The following is an 18,285-nucleotide window of genomic DNA, read 5'->3' as shown; positions in this document are numbered from 1 at the left end:
CAACCTCTGGGCAAAATGCCTTGATTGAGCCAGGCACTAATACATACATTAAGTCTGATTTTTAAAGTCTAACCTGTCTTTCAGATATTTTAAATGGTCAGAGCTTACTGAAAGGAATACTAATAAAAAAAACAAATGTAAAAATGTTAAATATCACAATCCAAAATTGGAAATGTGAGTAGTGAAATGAACTCCCAACTTCAGATGTTGTTCTTAACTCCTAAAATCAGATACTCTAAAGGTGTCTTCAAGTTGGTTTTTTGAAACCTGAAACATAAAAATCACTAGTAACTTCAGAAACTATTTTCAGAAGACTAATCTTATATTTAAAAGTGAAGGTAGATTCAGACCTGTAAAACCTCAATTGCGTTTTGGTAACAGGACAACTTCCCCACAAGATCTGTGGACACAAAAGCCAGACGATGCCACATGCTTGACAAGTAGTCTTCACTTTCATCTTTGAATTTTTGAATTTCCATTATATAGTTTCGTCCAAGTCTCGCTTTCACCATTACCAAATGTTTAAAAATTGGACTGGAAAAAATAATTTTATAAAGTCTACCTTTATCAGTGACAATATAAATTAAAACAAAGTGATTTCTTACAGTTTCTCTTATTACTATGGAAGTCACAAGTCAGGTTCTATAAGCACATCTATCTATGGGTTGCACATACCCATCATGGCTTGTAACCTATGATGGACGTTTCCTTCAGAAATCTGTCCAAACCCTTTTTAAAGGTATCTAGACCAAATGCATCACCACATCCTGTGGCAAGGAGTTCCACAGACTAACTAACATGCTGGGTAAAGAAATATTTTCTTTTGTCTGTCCTAACTCTCCCAATGCTCAACTTAAGTGGATGTCCCCTGGTTCTGGTGTTGGGTGACAGGGAAAAGAGTATCTCTCTATCCACTCTATCCATTCCCTGCATAATTTTGTATGTCTCAGTCATGTCCCCCCTCAGTCAACTTTTTTCTAGACAGAAGAGTCCCAGTCATTGTAGCCTTTCCTTGTAAGGGAGGTGCCCCAGCCCAGTAATCATTTTGGTCACTCTTTTCTGCACCTTTTCTATTTCCACTATATCCTTTTTGAGATGTGGTGACCAAAACTGGCTGCAATACTCTAGGTGTGGCCTTACCATTGAAATATACGTACAATGGCATTATAATATTAGCCATTTTATTCTCAACACCTTTTCTAATGATCCCAAGCATAGAGTTGGCCTTCTTCACCGCCACCGCATATTGGGTTGACACCATCATTGAGCAGTGCACCAGCACCACAAGATTCCTCTCCTGATCTGTCACAGGCAGCTCAGAACCCATTAGCCTATATGTGAAGTTTTGATTTTTGCCCCAATGTGCATTACTTTACACTTATTTACATTGAAACGCATCTGCCATTTTGCTGCTTTGGAGAGATCCTTCTGGAGCTCCTCACAATCCCTTCTGGTCATCTTTCAGAAAAGTTTGGTGTCATCTGCAAACTTGGCCACCTTGCTGCTTAACCCAGTCTCCAGGTCATTTATGAACAGGTTGAAAGTCCCACTGATCCTTGTGGCACACCACTTTTCACCTCTCTCCATTGTGAAAATTGTCCATGACACCCACTCTCTGTTTCCTGGTCCTCAACCAATTCCTAATCCATGAGAGGACATGCTCTTTAATTCCCTGACTGAGGAGTTTTCTCAGCAGCTTTTGGTAAGGAACCATGTCAAACGCCTTCTGAAAATCCAGATATATAATATCCACAGGTTCTCCCGCATCCACATGTCTGTTGACCTTTTTAAAGAATTCTAAAAGGTTCATAGCATTCTGTATTTGAAAATCTTTATAAAACATTCCCAAACAACTTACAGTCTATGCTTAGTTCGAGGGAGCAACTGAATTGCTTCATCTAACACTTTGAGTCCTGTCTCCCAATCATTTTTATCAGCATACACTTGGAACAATAATACATACAGGAATGTCCTTAAGGTCAAGTCCTCATCAGCACCTTTAAAATACATGAAAATAATATTTAATAATACAGAATTGATGCAGTCTACTCACAAACAATCCTTCTTACACAAAGACAGGAACTTACCTGGATAAAAGTTACCATCTGATGAAGTGCTACTTTGAAATTCAGCTGTAGGCCACTGATGCAAATATATCATATGCTCAGAGTCCTAAATAATGAGGAGTGAGAAGTGGAGAAGGCATGTATGAACAATAAGAAAAAACTCAGACAAAGTGAAGCTCTTTGAAGGTAGTGAAAAGACTATAAGGTTGAGATAAAAACAGAGGTGTCACTACGGATTGTGTGTGAGAGCTCATTGCTCTGTACCAGACCATACAGAATAAATTACAATATTATATGCACAGTCTAAATGCAGTGGCATCACTAGGGGTTGCGTAACCTCCATGAACTTTATTTATTTTAATATATAACAGTACAAGTCACCCAACAAATCAGTAACCAGCAAAAACCATTGGCCAACTTGATGGCACTCACACAACTAAAGAAGAGTTCTAGTATTAGCTCTGATACATTGGAATGGCAGCTATACTAACACTGACATATACTATACTGACTTATACTAATACCTTATTGGTTTCCTGCTGTGTCATAACAACACCTCATTGGCTCTCAGAAATAATCAGTCTAATTCAGTGATTACCAATACCAGCTAACTAGCCAACATTTCTAATTGCTGTAGAAGTGCTAGCTGTAAGGTGTTGTATTCATTACCTGTTTATTTTTGGCTTCTGCTGCTTTAATGAGGCTCTTAAGAATGATTTCAGTTGGCTTTTTAAGCTGCTGTCTGTCTGCTGAAGAACCAATGAAAGATAAGCATGCATTCCAGAAGTGTCTAGCTGCTATCATAGCAAGGGCAATATTCCCTGCTTCTCCTGCATACCTTGGAAGGAAAAACACAACAAAACCATGTATTTGCTGTATTAAGTAAACAACACTTACAGACCAATACTATCAACACACACACACACACACACACACACACACACACACACACACACACACACCCATGTAGCTGCACCACTGGTGTGTGCTTACAACAAACAAACAAAAATTGCTCTTCTATAACATAAACTTTTAGACTGGATGAGAACTTAAGGGCTCAATCCTATCCAACTTTCCAGTGCTGATTCAGCTATGCCAACGGGGTGTATGTTGTGACCTGTGGTGGTGGGGCAGTCACAGAAGCCTCCTCAGGGAAAAATAATGCAGCCTTCCCAGCCCTCGGACAGCCTCTAAAAGGCACTTCCAGTTTTTGCTGAAAAGTGGTCTCCAGAAGGCCTTCCATGTATGGTGGCATGGGGCGAGTCAAAAATGTATGTGCTCCTGGGTGCCAGATTCCCTAGCTACACCACTGACCTTGGGGTTCCTTTGGTGCTGGAAAGTTGAATTGGGCCCTTAGTCTCTCACAACCCAATCCTATAAAATCTCTCTGCCAATGTAGCTATGACATCAGAGCATATGTTGCTTCCTGTAAAGGGGGGGGTCCTAGAGGTCTTCTCCAGGTAAGGGAACATAAGGAAATGCAGATCAATGCAGGGACCATGCTGCCTCCTGCCTGTTCTCCATGCTGATTTACCAGCTCCAGGGCTCTTTTGCAGTCTGCTGGTGTTGGCCACTCATTGCTTTGTGGTAGTAACCTGGCTGAACTGAATGATGCACCTTTTGTCACCACCATAAAGCACGCTGCACCGCCCAAGCACTAGTTCCAGCAGCACAGTATGCTTACAGGATTGGGCAGTTAATCTGAATATAATGTAGCCCACTCACAGCCCAATCCTGGGCTCGGTGCCACGGTGTCGTGCCGCTGTGCACTGTTGCAAATGTGTCATAAGGCACGGTTGCGAGCTCACCACTGGGCTGCAATTTTGCATACCAAACAATTTTGATATGTAGTTAAGCATATTCATGTACAAAATTTTGCTGATCAAATCCGTATTGCCAATCTCTTTAACGTTAAATATATGATAAACGTTGAAGTATGTGATTTGTTACTCCAATAAATAATTGCCAGTACTTATTAAAACAATTACGTTTGTTTTCCTTTCTTGAGTTCTGAAAAGTTTTGGTCAACTATAATTGAATATAGGTGTGCCTACTTATCAGCGTGGCTTCTGTTCCGGAACCCCCCTGTGGATAGCCAAAACCATGGATACAGGCAAACAACTGTCCCTGTAGTCTCAACCCTCTGGAGGCAAGAGCTTCCCCAGGCCTCCCAATGCCTTATAAGGCATTTAGAACGTTTTCTGTTGAAACTGGAAGTTGCATTTTTTCACCTTCAGAGCTCAGTTCGAGCCTGGCAGAGGCTACAGATCGACAACCGCTGAGCTCAGAAGCCCCTCCAGAGGCAAGCGGAGCAATGCTCTCCTTGTCTCTGGGGGGGACACATATGGGGGGCCCTGTGGACCAGATTCATAGAGAACTGAATTAGCGGATACAGGATTCATGAATATGGGGGTCCCCCTGTATTAATGACATTTTTCCTTCCAGTCCTAGTTGTGAGTATGTCACTTTCCCTTCAGTACTCAGCTTAATGAATTCTACTTGCTATTTCCATGCAAGAAAACAGCTCTCAACATGTATTATTTACAGGGTTCACATAATAGTAGTATGAAAGTGTCCAAAGATGTATTCATTCCAGTTATCCTTTTGCTCTACTAAAACTAGTTCAATATATCTTAGAGAAAGAAAAATCTACTATAAGTGATAATACGTTCCTATTTTGTCTTCTACATCTCCAGCACAGAGGATCACAGGTGTCCACAATTTCATATAGATTCTGAGGCATTACATACCATCTGGCCATCATTTTATAGCAGTTTTCCCTTATGTTAGTACAATATGAAACATTAATGCAATATTTCCAGACGTTTTCCCAAATGTCAGAACTTAGTGGTTGACCTAGATCTGGAACCCAATTTAAATGTCAAAAAAATACTTTTTAAAATTCTCTGTTTTGCAGTAATTCTCTGTTTTGCAGTAATATTCAGAAAAATATGCAGAAAAAATTCTCTGTTTTGCAGTAATATTCTAAGAACCCAATTCTATGCTTTACAGCAGTCAGCACTAGCAAAAGAGGTGCTGTAACAACAACTGGCCTGGATAGGATTGGGCCATAACAGTACTTTATAGATTTTTTGTATATTAATGCTACAATCCTAAACACATTTACTAAGGTGTCGGCCCCCTAGAATGTGCATTATTTACTTCGGAGTAAAAATGCATAGAATTGCATTGTAAATGCTTCTTATTGCCTAATGTTACAATTGTTATAAATACAGTCAACTCTCTAAAATGTAAATATTTGTCTTGTAACTTTCTTACAGAAATTTTTATATAAAGACATCCACACTAATATGTATTTGTAGCATGACTAACTTCATATGTATTTGGCTCTTATGTACTAGATCTATGGATATATGGCTGAATATACTAGATATGTATATCTATAAAGATTGTTTTCTTTCATTACCTAATGTTCCTTTAAACTCCATTAGGACTGAAATTCAAATCACAGACTACTGCTAATCTTTAACCTTTAACTGGGCTCAACCTACCTTTATATTTATCTCTTATTATTAACTAACTTTCCAAGAGAGAGTTGGTGTTATCCTAGTTTGAATCTTGTTCTCTAATGTATCCATAGTAGAGCCAGCAAACTGACATAATGCTTCTTACATAATAATTCAATTTTTCTGAATTTCTTATATATTCTGGGAACTGCTGGGTAGCGTTTGCATAGTTTTAAAGATTAATAATTGATATTGACAGTCCTTCTTTCTATTTTTAATCCTGGTTTACTTTCTTAATTGCTGCTGCTTTCGTTTCTTTAAAAAAGAAATTTCATAACCAGCTTCCACAAATTTTTAATGAGAATGTTCTAAATATGCTGGAAAAGTCTGAAAATGGACATTTGTTTGTTGTTGGACCATTATTTTCACAACTTCATTACAATGGCAACAACAATAAAATAATTTACAGCATAATCCTATGCATGGTTAGTCAAACGTAAACCCCAATGTGTTCAGTGGGCGTACTCCCAGAAGCCCATGTACAGGATTGTAATCTAAAATCATAGTGTTTGATTGAACCTTCAAGATCATCGAGACTAACCTCCTGCCAATACAGGCTTACACAGTCCAGTGTTTCCTTCAGTAGCTACATTTTAAAATAATTTCTTATGGATTTTTTTATAGAATTTGTTGTTAAAATATGACCGTATAATATACAGGTTCCGTTTGGCCATGGTACACAGTGGTACCATGGGCCCAGGGCAGCTCACTTAAGCAGTGATTAGGCTACTCCCTGAATGGTTTGCTGTGGATCCATGACAGCCGCTGGAGTACCATCACCTGTTGCTTTCTCCTCCCCAGGTCCCTGCTGCCCTTTCCAAAGGCCGGGAAGGCAAGGACGAGAATAATGAAATGGGGAGTGATGCCAGCCTAGGTGGCAAGTCACTATACCTTTTTTGTCTAGACAGATTCACAATTAATAAGATTCACAAAGTACATCCAAGCTATGAATGGTTTGGGGAGGGTAGACACTTGGCTCAGTCCTAACAGCCACAGCACCCAGAGGAACAGTGGTTCCAAAATGGCAACCTCTGTATCTTGCAGGCACCAGGAAGAGGTCTCCTTGGGGGACCCTCCTGTGTAAGGGAGCATGCCCCACAATGGGGTATTTCAAGTCTGTGGCAGCTATTTTGCCAGCAAAGACTTGAGAACCTCCGTGTTGGCTTTTCAGCCTGATTCAGATGATAGGATCTGGTAGAGGAGGCTTCTGTCAGTCTCACCCTCTCCTGGGCCAGTTGCTGCCCCCGCCCCGGAATGGTGCCAGTGCTCCTTACTCTAAAGGTAGCATGCTTTATGGCACATTTATGACACCTAGCGCCGGAGCCCGAGCTCACTGGTTCTTCGAATGGTAGCCATTTGGTAGACAAAAATCACTGTAAGACTAGGTTGCCTGCTCAGACACTTCTCGAGATGTGACACAGATATTTATTTTGATTGAATTTACTATTTGTTTTATGGTTTTAATTTGATTGTGAGCCTCCTTGGTTCCTTATTGTAAGGTGAGACAGAAATGCTTTAAATTTCAATGTCTTACACAAAAGACTAATGGAAGGCAAATATTTTTCATGAGCCAAGAAAAAACACTCATGTCAATTAAGAATTCATGAAACATTTTAAAGATAATTTTTTGCATCGCCACCTACATAATTTCATTAAACTCTTTCAAATATTTTCATTTTCAAATGAATGTTATTGTATTTATAGACAACATGAATATTTTAAACCAGTGTTTCTCAATGTTTGCTCTCCACCATACCACTTCACATGGTCCACCTATTCAAAGTACCACCAGAAGTAACTGAGAATGACACCATTGCCAGTTACTTCTGGGTTGGGACGCTAGATGCGATGCGACAAACCAGCAAGAGGTTCAGGGTGGACAGGAGGGCATTTTAGAGCATGAATGAGCATGTTTTGGAGCTGTTCGTTGTATTGTATTCCTGGTGTCCAGGGGTCCTGTGAGTACCACCTCAAGTACCACTGGTGGTACCGATACCACTGTTTGAGAAATACTGTTCTAAAAGTAAAAAAACTGTAGGCTTGTATCACTGCCTTTCAGTACAAAAGGTGTTGCATATTTCTGGGATTTATACATTTGCTATTTGAAGAGACTATCAAAATTATTTACTAAGCTCCGAACTTACCATGCACCTTTAACAAAGGAATTTGATGCTACTAAACGTAAGTGTTTTTTTCCAGCCAAGTTTTCCATAATACTCTTCCCTTGTGCACAAGAAGCGATGCTTAGCATTTCGTATCTCAACATGCAATCACTTCTGCAATAAATCATAAAGCCATTTACAGTTTTAGTAACATAGACAAAAAAATAGGTTTTTATGCTATTCAGCCAGGGCACAGTATTTGCATAGTTTGTAGTATATATATTGTGTAGGGGAGTTTCTACTAGTGATGTTAACTGAAATAAGATCTCAAATAAATTAAATACGTTTGAATTTATTGGTACAGTTTGAACACTTAAAATTTTCTGAACCAATGACATACCTTGCTGTTATTCAGAAAATCTAAAAAAAAAACAGCAAAACCAGAACCATTCTAAGAGCTGAATATTATTCTGTGTGCCAATTTGTCACTGTACCTATAGTTTTATCTGCCTGTTTCTCAGTACGAAGATAAAGCACTGCAATTTCAAGGTGTAGATTAGGAGCCTGAGTTACACACACACACCCACACCATTTTATAGCAGACAATACCTGGACGCTAAAGTAGGCTAAACTGTTCGTGTTTACTTATCAGCATTTGCAATCACAGGGAAAAGCCCTCCCCATGGACAGCACTGGACTGTGCAGACAAATATTGTCCACAGGGACAGGGAAATGGGGTTAGGGAGCACAATGGTGTTAGGATATGCTGCTCACCATATGTTCCCATTGCACATAGAGAGAATATATGAAGACTCCTGTTTTTAGTTTATGTATAGGTTATGAAATCCATGCAGGGAACCTATAAAGGTCACTTTTGTGGTGCTTGAAAATACCGGAATGCATGAGAATCTGTCACAATGGTTGTATAACAGACGATCACAATGCATTTTTATTTGAAGCTTGAATAGAAAGGAAAATAATTCCTCCCTTTGTAGGACAGAGGGGAACGCACAGGTTCAGAGCTAAACTGCACACCACTAGGATTCAACCTTGGCACCTGTGCAGTGTCTGAACTGAGTCACAGATTCTCACAGGTTACTGCATTTTCAAACATCACAACTGTGGGCTCTAGCTATGTGTAAACACAATCTTTGGGTTAGTGCAGATGCACTATCTCATAACCCAATGCTGTATTGATGCTGCTACCTGGCATATGTTATGGCATATACCTGCAGAAACAGGCACCATGACAGACGCCCCCAGTACAGTACCCAGTCTGCCAGCAGATGGGCCCTGTATACCAGGGTAACAACATGCCAGTGCACATGAGGCAAGTCCTAAGTGTATAGCTCCTGCTGGTAGACAGGTCAGAGATGTGGACGGAACTTGAAAAAGTTGATGCATGTCATATCCCAAGTGTGCACAGGTGACATCACTTTTGTGGGATATGTCTTAGGAAAAAAAAGGGGCAAGAAGCCTTGGAACAGAGGGGATAGATCTATCATGCACCATTGCTGCTGCACCCACTCCTTCCTACCTTTTCCCCGCCCCGGTTTTTCTCCCCTCTCCATCCAGTTGCACCCCCAGTTCACCTGCTTCCTCCCCATCTCCACCCCATAGCCACCTCTTACTTACCAGGTCCAACTACTGCAGCAGGATCAAATGATAGAGCTGCATGCTGCCACCTCTTGACATGCACAAAATGGCCACCGTCAGAGCACTGCCCATGCCATCGGCAGTCAATTTATGACAGTGGAAGTCACTTCTCCTGTCAAAACCTGCTCCACCCGGCAGCCCAATCCTGGATAGGATTGGGTTGTCCATCTACTAACCAAGATTTAAGATCAGAAACACTTCATTCATATTGGTCCAATATATGTAAAGAAGATTAGGGAGTAGAAAATTTCTTCCTTAGCTGCTCTAATATCCAATTTGTTCAATATTTTATGGAAACATTGTTCACACTCTACTGCATAACTCTTGTTCTGATGTTCACTCTCAATACCATCAGACCATTCATGAACTGGTCTCACAACTGTTAAAATGTAGGGTATGAATGTTAGATAAGCCGACTACTGTTTTGTCCATTCAGTTCTGCTTATGGGGGAAGCTAAAGCATACAACTTCACAGTGGGATTTCCTGTCCAATTACATCAATGTCTACAGTAGGCTTTCTCGCAGAAACAGCACATGGTCATTCTGCACACCATCTGCAAAAGCCTGAAGTACCAGCCTAAAGTGTCAGCAGATTTAAGCTCAGCAGCATTTCTGTCCTAGTTTGGATGTTCTCATTTTCAAGAGGGACTTCAAACAGTTTGGAAGGCTGACTTTTGTCACAGCAATCATATTCAGGTGCCATAACTTAAGTCCAGATATTTTTTTCATTCATTCAATTCCAAAGAAAATGAAAGGTTTTCAAAATCAAAAGTCGTATCCTTCAAAAATTAGTCATGACTAACAGCACAATCCAACCTATGTTCATGCCCCCTTGTCACCCAGAAACTCCCCTGTTCTTCCCTGTCCTGTTCCAACCACAGGCACGACCACCAACTCACTGGCACTGGCAGGTGGTAGTCTCTCAGCTGAACGACATATGCAGCTGGCAGCTGTTGAGCTGGCAGCCTTGCTGTACTGACTGATGGACATAACTTCTACCAGCATCCTCTCACTTCTGCTGGTGGAACACATGTTTCGCCAGTGGAAGCCTATGATAGGATTGGGTTGCCTGTCGCATTGAAATTAATAGCACATCAGTTACTCATGATTAATTAATTTCAATAGCGCTTTATCAGAATTCACATTCTTAGTATACAACCCAATTTTGTCCATTTTGTGTCTACAGTCAGTTGTGAAAATTTCATGCAAATTCCTTTTTAATGTTTACCTTACAGAAAATCATAAGAGAATCAAAGACTGTTAAGGGATCATCCCCGGGCCTGCAGGTAATTTGCAGGCTGGATAGCATCAGGCCCTGAAGCCTTGGTCTGACTGTGCACAGCATCATGGGAAGATATGATGCAACATCTGGTGATGCATACCAGGTGACTGTCACCTGGTATGTGACCCCATCTGCCATCAGAGTGACTAAGCACTTTCTAGTTCACTCTGATTGGCTGTGGCAAGTATATACTCCAGCCAGGGCAAGCTGGGTTGTGGGAGATGCAGAGTGGAGTTTGTGCCGAAGGCTACGTCAGTGTGATCCGTGAATTGTGTGCTATCTGGACTGTTGCTATATATATTGTACATAGTAAAGAGATGTTTGGTGGAGGACTTCTGCCATGTGTCGTCTTTGTTCCCGGGAGTGCCTACGCTCTGTCCTTGAGAGATAGGTGGAGAGTGCAGCCGGACAGCTGCTTGCTGCGGAAACTATACCCGCACTGTAACAAAGACAAATTTGTCTCATTCTAAAACAGGTGTCAAACTAATTTAATACAAATGAACCAAATGACACCTGCTGAGGGATGGAAATGATGCCATCAAGCAGGAAGTGACATCACTAACTGACCAGATGACTTTTTTCTTGCTTAGGAACTCATTAGCTGCAAAATACAGAAGAGAAAAATACGCAAATCTTGGTCATATTTTCAAGATATGGGAGAGCCCAATTATCATGTGTGCCGCCCTTCCAGCAGTGACACCTTAGCACAGCCCAGGAGCTGAGAGCAGCTGATGATAGTGGTGTGAAAGCTCATCAAACACCTGGGCTGGATAAAGAGCTTCAGTGGGCCGCATCCAGCCCACAAGCTTTATGTTTGATACCTCTGCTCTAAAGTGTAAATGCTTATTAGAAAAGAGATTTGAATGTATACCTGATGCATGCAACCTAGAATAGCTTCATAAAACTCATTACATTTGAATTTGAATTAGATAAAGATACACAGATACACACAAACATAATATGGCACAGACTACTAAGGTCTATTTTTAAACATTTCTTCTGTATGGTGTGCCACCTTTATCAATGTAACCCTTTAAAAATGACTGCAGGTTGAACATATGAAATCATTTCTTTCTTTAAGTCCCAATCCTTTGCTGCCCTGGAGCTGCTGTATTCTGTGGGGCCAGAACAGTAGCTGGAGGTCTCCTCGAGGTATACTGGTTTATACTGGTCCCTTACCCCGTGTAGAGCTCCAGTGGCCCAATGGGTCTACTTGGAGCTGCACTTGCTATTTATCAGATGCAGAACCAAGGAGATCCATGTCAGACTCTGAGGCTTGGGAGGGGGGATAAGAACCAGTAGCAGCCTCTGCTGCCATCCCTGCCCCCCTCCCAGGCCCAATTCGCACTCCACCCAATTTTGCCCCTCCCCGCTTTCCTCCCATCCAAAGAACATCTCCCTGCCGTTCAAAGAAGAGCTTACCGTGCATCATCTTTGCTGCTCCTGCTACTAGCAGGGCTGCCAAGCACAATAATCCCTGCCAGCGCTGCTCCTCTGGCAGTAACCGCAATATGCCTTACAGCACTTTTGCAACAGTTGTTGCCCACTCAGCACGCAACTGAGGGGCGCTGCCAGGGCACACAATCAGGTTTGATTCTATCTGAAGCATAAAAGTATTTGGATTTCTACATTCACTTCTCATAATAATGATACATTAATGGTTAGTAACACACAAAAACATTACGATAATGAACAGTTCAGATAAATGTGAATATTATCAGAGAGTACAATCCACTAGCTCAGTGTTTCTCAACCAGAGGTACAGGTACCACCAGTGGTTCTTGAGGTGGAGTCTGGTGGTACTCACAGGACCCATGGATACCCACTCCCTAGCAATGAGACCAGGAACACAACCCAACAAACAGCAGTAGGAGGCTTGGCAGGCAGAACTCCAAAGCTTGCTTTCCATGCTCAAAAAAGCCCTCCTGTCCACCCTGAGCCTCTTACTGGTGTTTGTCCTGTTGCATCCTAGGCCTCCCAACCTAGATGCAACTGGCAATAATGTCACCAGTTACTTCCAGTGGTACTTTGAATCAGTGGACCATGTGTAATGGTACAGTGGAGGAAAAATGTTGAGAAACACTGCACTAGATAAATACACAAGCTGCAATGAAATTTACAGAACTGCATAAACTGCCCATAAATTTGCATTGTCCTAACATTGTATGTAAGAAACAATCTAGATCAGGGGTGTCACCCATGGGCTGGATCTGGCTTGCAGAAATTCTTTATCCAGCTCACACAGTAACTGGGCTCTCTCAGCCTTTCCACAGTACTGCTTCTGCTGAGGCTCTGGAAGGGAGAGGTCGAAGGTCTCAGAAAGCAAGGAATGATGGGGGAAAGGGTAGACCAAGAGGGGCAAGAGATGGAGTTGCAGCCGAGGTGCTGGAAGAGCCCAATTATCATGTGGGCCACCCTATCAGCAGCTCCACTTCTTCCAAGGCATTACTTCACAGACAATCTCTCAGCTGCCAAGTTGTTTAGTCATGCCTTGGCAGAAGTGGCGCAGCTGAAAGCACGGCCCATCTGATAACTGGGCTCTTCCAGCATGGTAATTGAGCTCTCTCATATCTTGAAAATATGATCAAAATTCACACATTTTCTCTTCTGTCATTTGCAGTTAATGAATTTCTGCAAGAGAACAAAGTACTCATTTCTGGCCATTATCTGCTTATGGGCACAATCCTTAGCGGGTCTACTCAGAAGTCAGTTCTATTGTGTTCAATGGGACTTACTCCCAGGAAAGTGAGGTTAGGATTGCAGCCTAATTGTATCAGTTCTTGTTTAATTATGTCATTTCCTGCCCTCAGCAGGCACCATGAATGCTATTTGGCCCACTATATGAAACACGTTTGACGCCGCTGGACATTCAAGGAATACAAATAAAGTATAATGTATACCCCCTGCTAATTGGGTAAGAGGCACTTTTTCAAGTGGATGCTCCTTTTTTTAGCAGGGGGAGAGTAACTGGCCCACCTCACCCCAGCACTGTCTGTTCTAGTGGCTGTCTGCTGGTATTCATTTGCATCTTTTTAGACTGTGAGCCCTTTTGGGACAGGGAGCCATTTAGTTATTTGATTTTTCTCTGTAAACCGCTTTGTGAACTTTTAGTTGAAAAGCGGTATATAATAATAACAACAACAACAACAACAACAACAACAACAACAACAACAACAACAACAACAACAACAACAACAACAACAACAACAACAACAACAAATATACATATAAACCATCTTTGGAAAATGAAGAATTCTACATGAAAGTCAACTCTGAAATAGTGTTGTATCTCTTTTCCTATAAGTTTGATTGAAAAGATACATATATGAAATTAAAAGAAAAGTAAATTAATTTTTTAAAAATTGTTATATTTGCAGAGAATCAGACTGCAGGTCCTCTAACTTTCTCCCATGGGGAAAAAAATAGCTGCAGGGGAAGAAAGATGACTATAAAAACAGAGCAGAGAAAGGCTGAGCAACTCCTCTCAACCTGCAAATCTTTCATGAAATATTGCAGTCTCCTGGGGCTGCTTTTCATGAAAAAAAATGTTGGGACAAAGCTTCACATATAGGTATGTAATTTGTAACTTGGCCCTGAGACAGTCGTAACAAAAATCAAAATGATGCAATAATAAGTATGTCCTTTAGAGGTCAGTAAAGTTCTATTTGGAATATTCAGAAAGAAATTATAGAGGGATATTTTTTCCATTTTTTTTTTAATTTTCCCTAATGTGGACTTTTCAGTATAAAGATTCATAATGAATTGTACTTATAAATACCATTAAGAATTCTTGGATCAAAACAATTACAAGAAAGATTTAGGGCACAACACTAACCTGTGCTGGAATTGGCAGGCCAGCAGGCCTGTGCTGTATCTAACACAGGGTAGGAGAAGGCTGTGGCGCAACTCAGAGTAAGGTATTCCCCATACCTGTGTCATGCACCAACCAGACCTATGGGTCTCCTTGGATCTGCACCTACGATTTTGCAGGCGCAAATCCAAATAGACCGTGTAACACTGATTGGGCCGGGGCTAGGAGTTAGGATCCGAACTATGGTATCCAGGCCAGTCCCATCCCCCCTGCTGGGCCCAATCCACCTCTCATACTGTGCTCTACCTTGCTCTGGAATGCTTCTATTCCACTCTCCCACCACCTTCTCCCAACCCCTGTGCCAAACTGCCCAGGACAGCACAAACTCACCATCCAGTGGTGTGGCTCTGGCACTGCTGAGCCAGCTTCCTTCCCAGTATCCACGAAAGTGCTTTACAAAATGTTTGCAACACTCAAGAGCTGGCACAAGGGACTTGTGCCAGTTAGGGGGGGGGATTTAGATTGCACTGCCCATGTTACATCCGTTCATTATTTCATCACAGGTTGGCCCTGGTTCTTTTCACAAGCATTTTCTGAATTTTTAATAATTTTGCTACAGTGTCTGATGTTCGTTGCCTACACTCTTACGGTTTGTTTATTTTATTTTATTATTGCTGGGTTTTTTAAACCTTGGGAGAAAGATTGGGAGAAAGGCAAGATAAAATAGCAAAAAAATTTTTTATAATAGCAATAATAATGCTCATTCCCAACAGCTGCTCCTATTCCTAGAGCAAATTCAACTATCCCACCTTAACCCTGATTAAGGGTGCTCACTAATTACATACATAGTTCAAGCTATCCATGTTTTCTGATTCTGTGTCAGCTTCCAACTTTAGAAAAGAATCCTGGAATCTGAAAGACTTACCAGAAACTTCAGTAAAAATCAATGACAACATATCCCCAAATTACTAAAATGGAATTGATGGATTTGTTCTGGACACGGTCTGTGCAATCCCACAGTCTGTTCCCAGTCTCTTAACTGCAGTTAAGAGACCAATCTCATTAGACATATAATTGTGTGATGAGATGAGCTTGATTTGAACTTAATTTGAAATACATTGAATGTTTCATATAAACCAACATTTGTAAATCACATATGTACTTACATGCCTTTTTTCTTCACATCAGTGTTACACAGTTCTTCATCATCTAATTCCAGAGTCTTTTGGGCACAAGTCATCACTAACTCATGGTCATGGATGGTTTGTGCAAAATGCGTAAGTCTGGTCAGTGTCTGAAGGTGAACCAGAGGGTCTGTCCAGTTGCACTCTGAAGTCAATTTCTCTAACTGCAAAGTTATATACAAAGATTACCCTGAATCAACGATGTTAGCATTTAGCACTTTCACAACCCAGTGTAATCTGCACTGGTGCAAGGCTGCCTAGCCTAGCCAGCGCAGGTTAAGAGGTGGCTGGAGGTGTCCTTGGGATAAGGGGATATTTCCCCCTTACCCTGAGTAACTCCCCAGCCTACCATATGGAGCTACTCAGAGCTACTTCATTCCTCGCCACCCTCCCCCCATCCAGGAAGACTTCCCCCTCCACCCACACTTACCACTCTGCTGCCTGACATTCACCTGGAGCTCCAGGTGGTGGTCCCCTGCCCTCCGCCCAGCTCTGGCTCAGTGCAGGCTCACCCTGAGCCAGCTCTGGCACCAGACCAGTGCAGACTGTCGCAGGCATGCCTTACAGCACAATTGCAACACTGTGCACCGGTGTGAGTCCAACTGGATTGGGCTTTACGAATGTTCAGTTAAGGTATACTGTTAGGAAGCATAATATATTAATAGAGTTTTAAAAAAAAACTAAAAACAAACCTACATGATGTAAGTTGGGAAGTGGAAAGTCCATGAGACCCAGACCATTGCAGGAGTACATTTCCAGGCCAATAAAAACTTTTGTTAAGGGACTGTGCCCCTCATCATGATTCTGAATAAGAAGAAACATTTCTATTTAGGGGTTTTGCACACAACAACACATACTAATTGAATAGATGAATACAGATCCTGCACGTTTTTAGAAATCTGCATGCGTAGCTTTAATCTGGATAAATTACTGCTGAGTATTTCACTTAAATTTCAACATACTTACTGCAATCATATGCTTTAATGGGATTAAAAATTGTGAAAACACTTGTCAATGAAAGGAAAAATGAAAGACCTATTTGTCTTGTGTCTTTTACATAGATTAAAGTTAGTTTCTACAAATTAATTTTCTGTAGGGTGCCATGGTATAATCAGCTTTGGTAAATACATAATTCATCAATATGCTCTTATTATGTATCTTTCAGTTGAGCAAACAGCAATTCATTCAGACCTAGTTCTTGCAAAGTACAGAGGAAGTCATCAATCTGTACTCAACTGCACCATTTCAGAATGCAGGTGGGAACTCATACACAGCTGAATGCTCTGCTACACAAAAAATATTTCCTGAATATAGAAAATAAAATATCATAGAGAAGGGCTCCAGTCTAGCTTCTCCATGAGTATTCATTTGCTATGCACAGATATATTTTGGGGAGGAGGTCATGTGAATCACTACCTGAGGCTGAGGTGGTGCTGTGTGAGAAGAAGGCATCAGATTGACACTACAGAAGATTTTAATCACATGTAGCCTTTCTACTCCCACTATTGGTCCAAACATTATATTTTTTTACCTAAAGCAGCAGTTGCCAATGGGAGACTTAACCCAAGTTGTGATCTGAGGGCAGATGAAGCTACAGCTACCCTGCCAAAGCTAAGCAGGTCCAGGTCTGGTATGGTCAGTGCTAGTGTGGGAACCCCCTATATGTCACCTTAAGTTTCATGATAGAAGATGTGATAAATAACTTCTTCCTCTTCAGTAATTTTTTATCTACTGTGACAAATGCCAAGTTTTCTCCCCCATTTTCTATTTTTCCTTATTTTTGGACACTTCTAATTCCTCAGAAGCTCCTGTGCAGTTTCAGCAGACTATAAATCTGATGACATATCCTTCTACAGCAGTTTTGCCTTAGAAACACCATTTGCAGCCAGTCATGTGAACCAGTGGATTCAAATCACTCTTCTCTGCCTGGAACAGCCAAGCCATATCAACTGGGCAGCCAAACCTATCTGTTTAAATAAAAGGGCGGGAGTGGTCAGGTGGGTTCACCGCCTCCAACCAGGTAACTCAAGGCCCAATCCAATTAGGGCCTTGCGCTGCCATGACTCAAAGTTCCAGCATCACAAGGCCCTCAGTGCTGAAAGCTGGGCTGCTGTTGTGCACTTCAGGCTGCTGCCACAAATGGGCAGAGGTGGGCACACATGCCAGCTGCTCCTGAAACCCACAGGCCACCAGGAGGTCTGGCCTACAGGTACTTATTTCTAGAGACCTCCTGACAGTCTCCTCTATAATTGTATGCCGTGTGCTGCATCACATCGCTGTATCACGGAAGATGGTGGGGGAATAGGACTGGGGGCTTAATAACATTACCAAACCTATGTTACTTCAGTTCAAACATAAGAACGTTAATATGTGTTCCTGTCAGGTCTACCACGAAATCTAATGTTAGTTTGCAGAAGGCACACCCAATTATTGTTAGCAAGTGCAGGGAGCAGAACTTCTTGGACAATGTGAGTAGCTAGTGATCGGGACTATAATCTTACCTAGACGCATCAGGTAATTATTTTATTTTGTTTTGTTGCTCTTTTCCCTCGAAGAAAAGACAGCCAAACCACAGTCAAACCACATTTTCATTTAAAAACAACAGCATATTTAGACCAAAATTCTGGATTCAGCTGGATTTGTTCTGCATAGAGCTC

General features: G+C 41.4%; 1 protein-coding gene across 1 annotated transcript in view; it reads right to left on the bottom strand.

Annotated features, from left to right (window-relative positions):
* CFAP46 (cilia and flagella associated protein 46) overlaps positions 1-18,285 on the bottom strand; it is a 113,954-nt gene that overhangs the window by 54,259 nt on the left and 41,410 nt on the right. The window contains exons 21-27 of the mRNA XM_066621430.1: positions 16,325-16,432; positions 15,611-15,792; positions 7,738-7,869; positions 2,736-2,904; positions 2,088-2,172; positions 1,859-1,997; positions 351-534 (exon numbers count right to left, since the gene is read on the bottom strand). Of these exons, the coding sequence (XP_066477527.1) occupies positions 351-534; positions 1,859-1,997; positions 2,088-2,172; positions 2,736-2,904; positions 7,738-7,869; positions 15,611-15,792; positions 16,325-16,432 (999 nt within the window). The remainder of the gene's footprint in view (positions 1-350; positions 535-1,858; positions 1,998-2,087; positions 2,173-2,735; positions 2,905-7,737; positions 7,870-15,610; positions 15,793-16,324; positions 16,433-18,285) is intronic.

This window comes from Tiliqua scincoides, chromosome 3 (assembly GCF_035046505.1).
Source record: "Tiliqua scincoides isolate rTilSci1 chromosome 3, rTilSci1.hap2, whole genome shotgun sequence".
Lineage (NCBI taxonomy): Eukaryota > Metazoa > Chordata > Lepidosauria > Squamata > Scincidae > Tiliqua > Tiliqua scincoides.
This window is presented reverse-complemented; position numbering and strand designations above follow the sequence as displayed.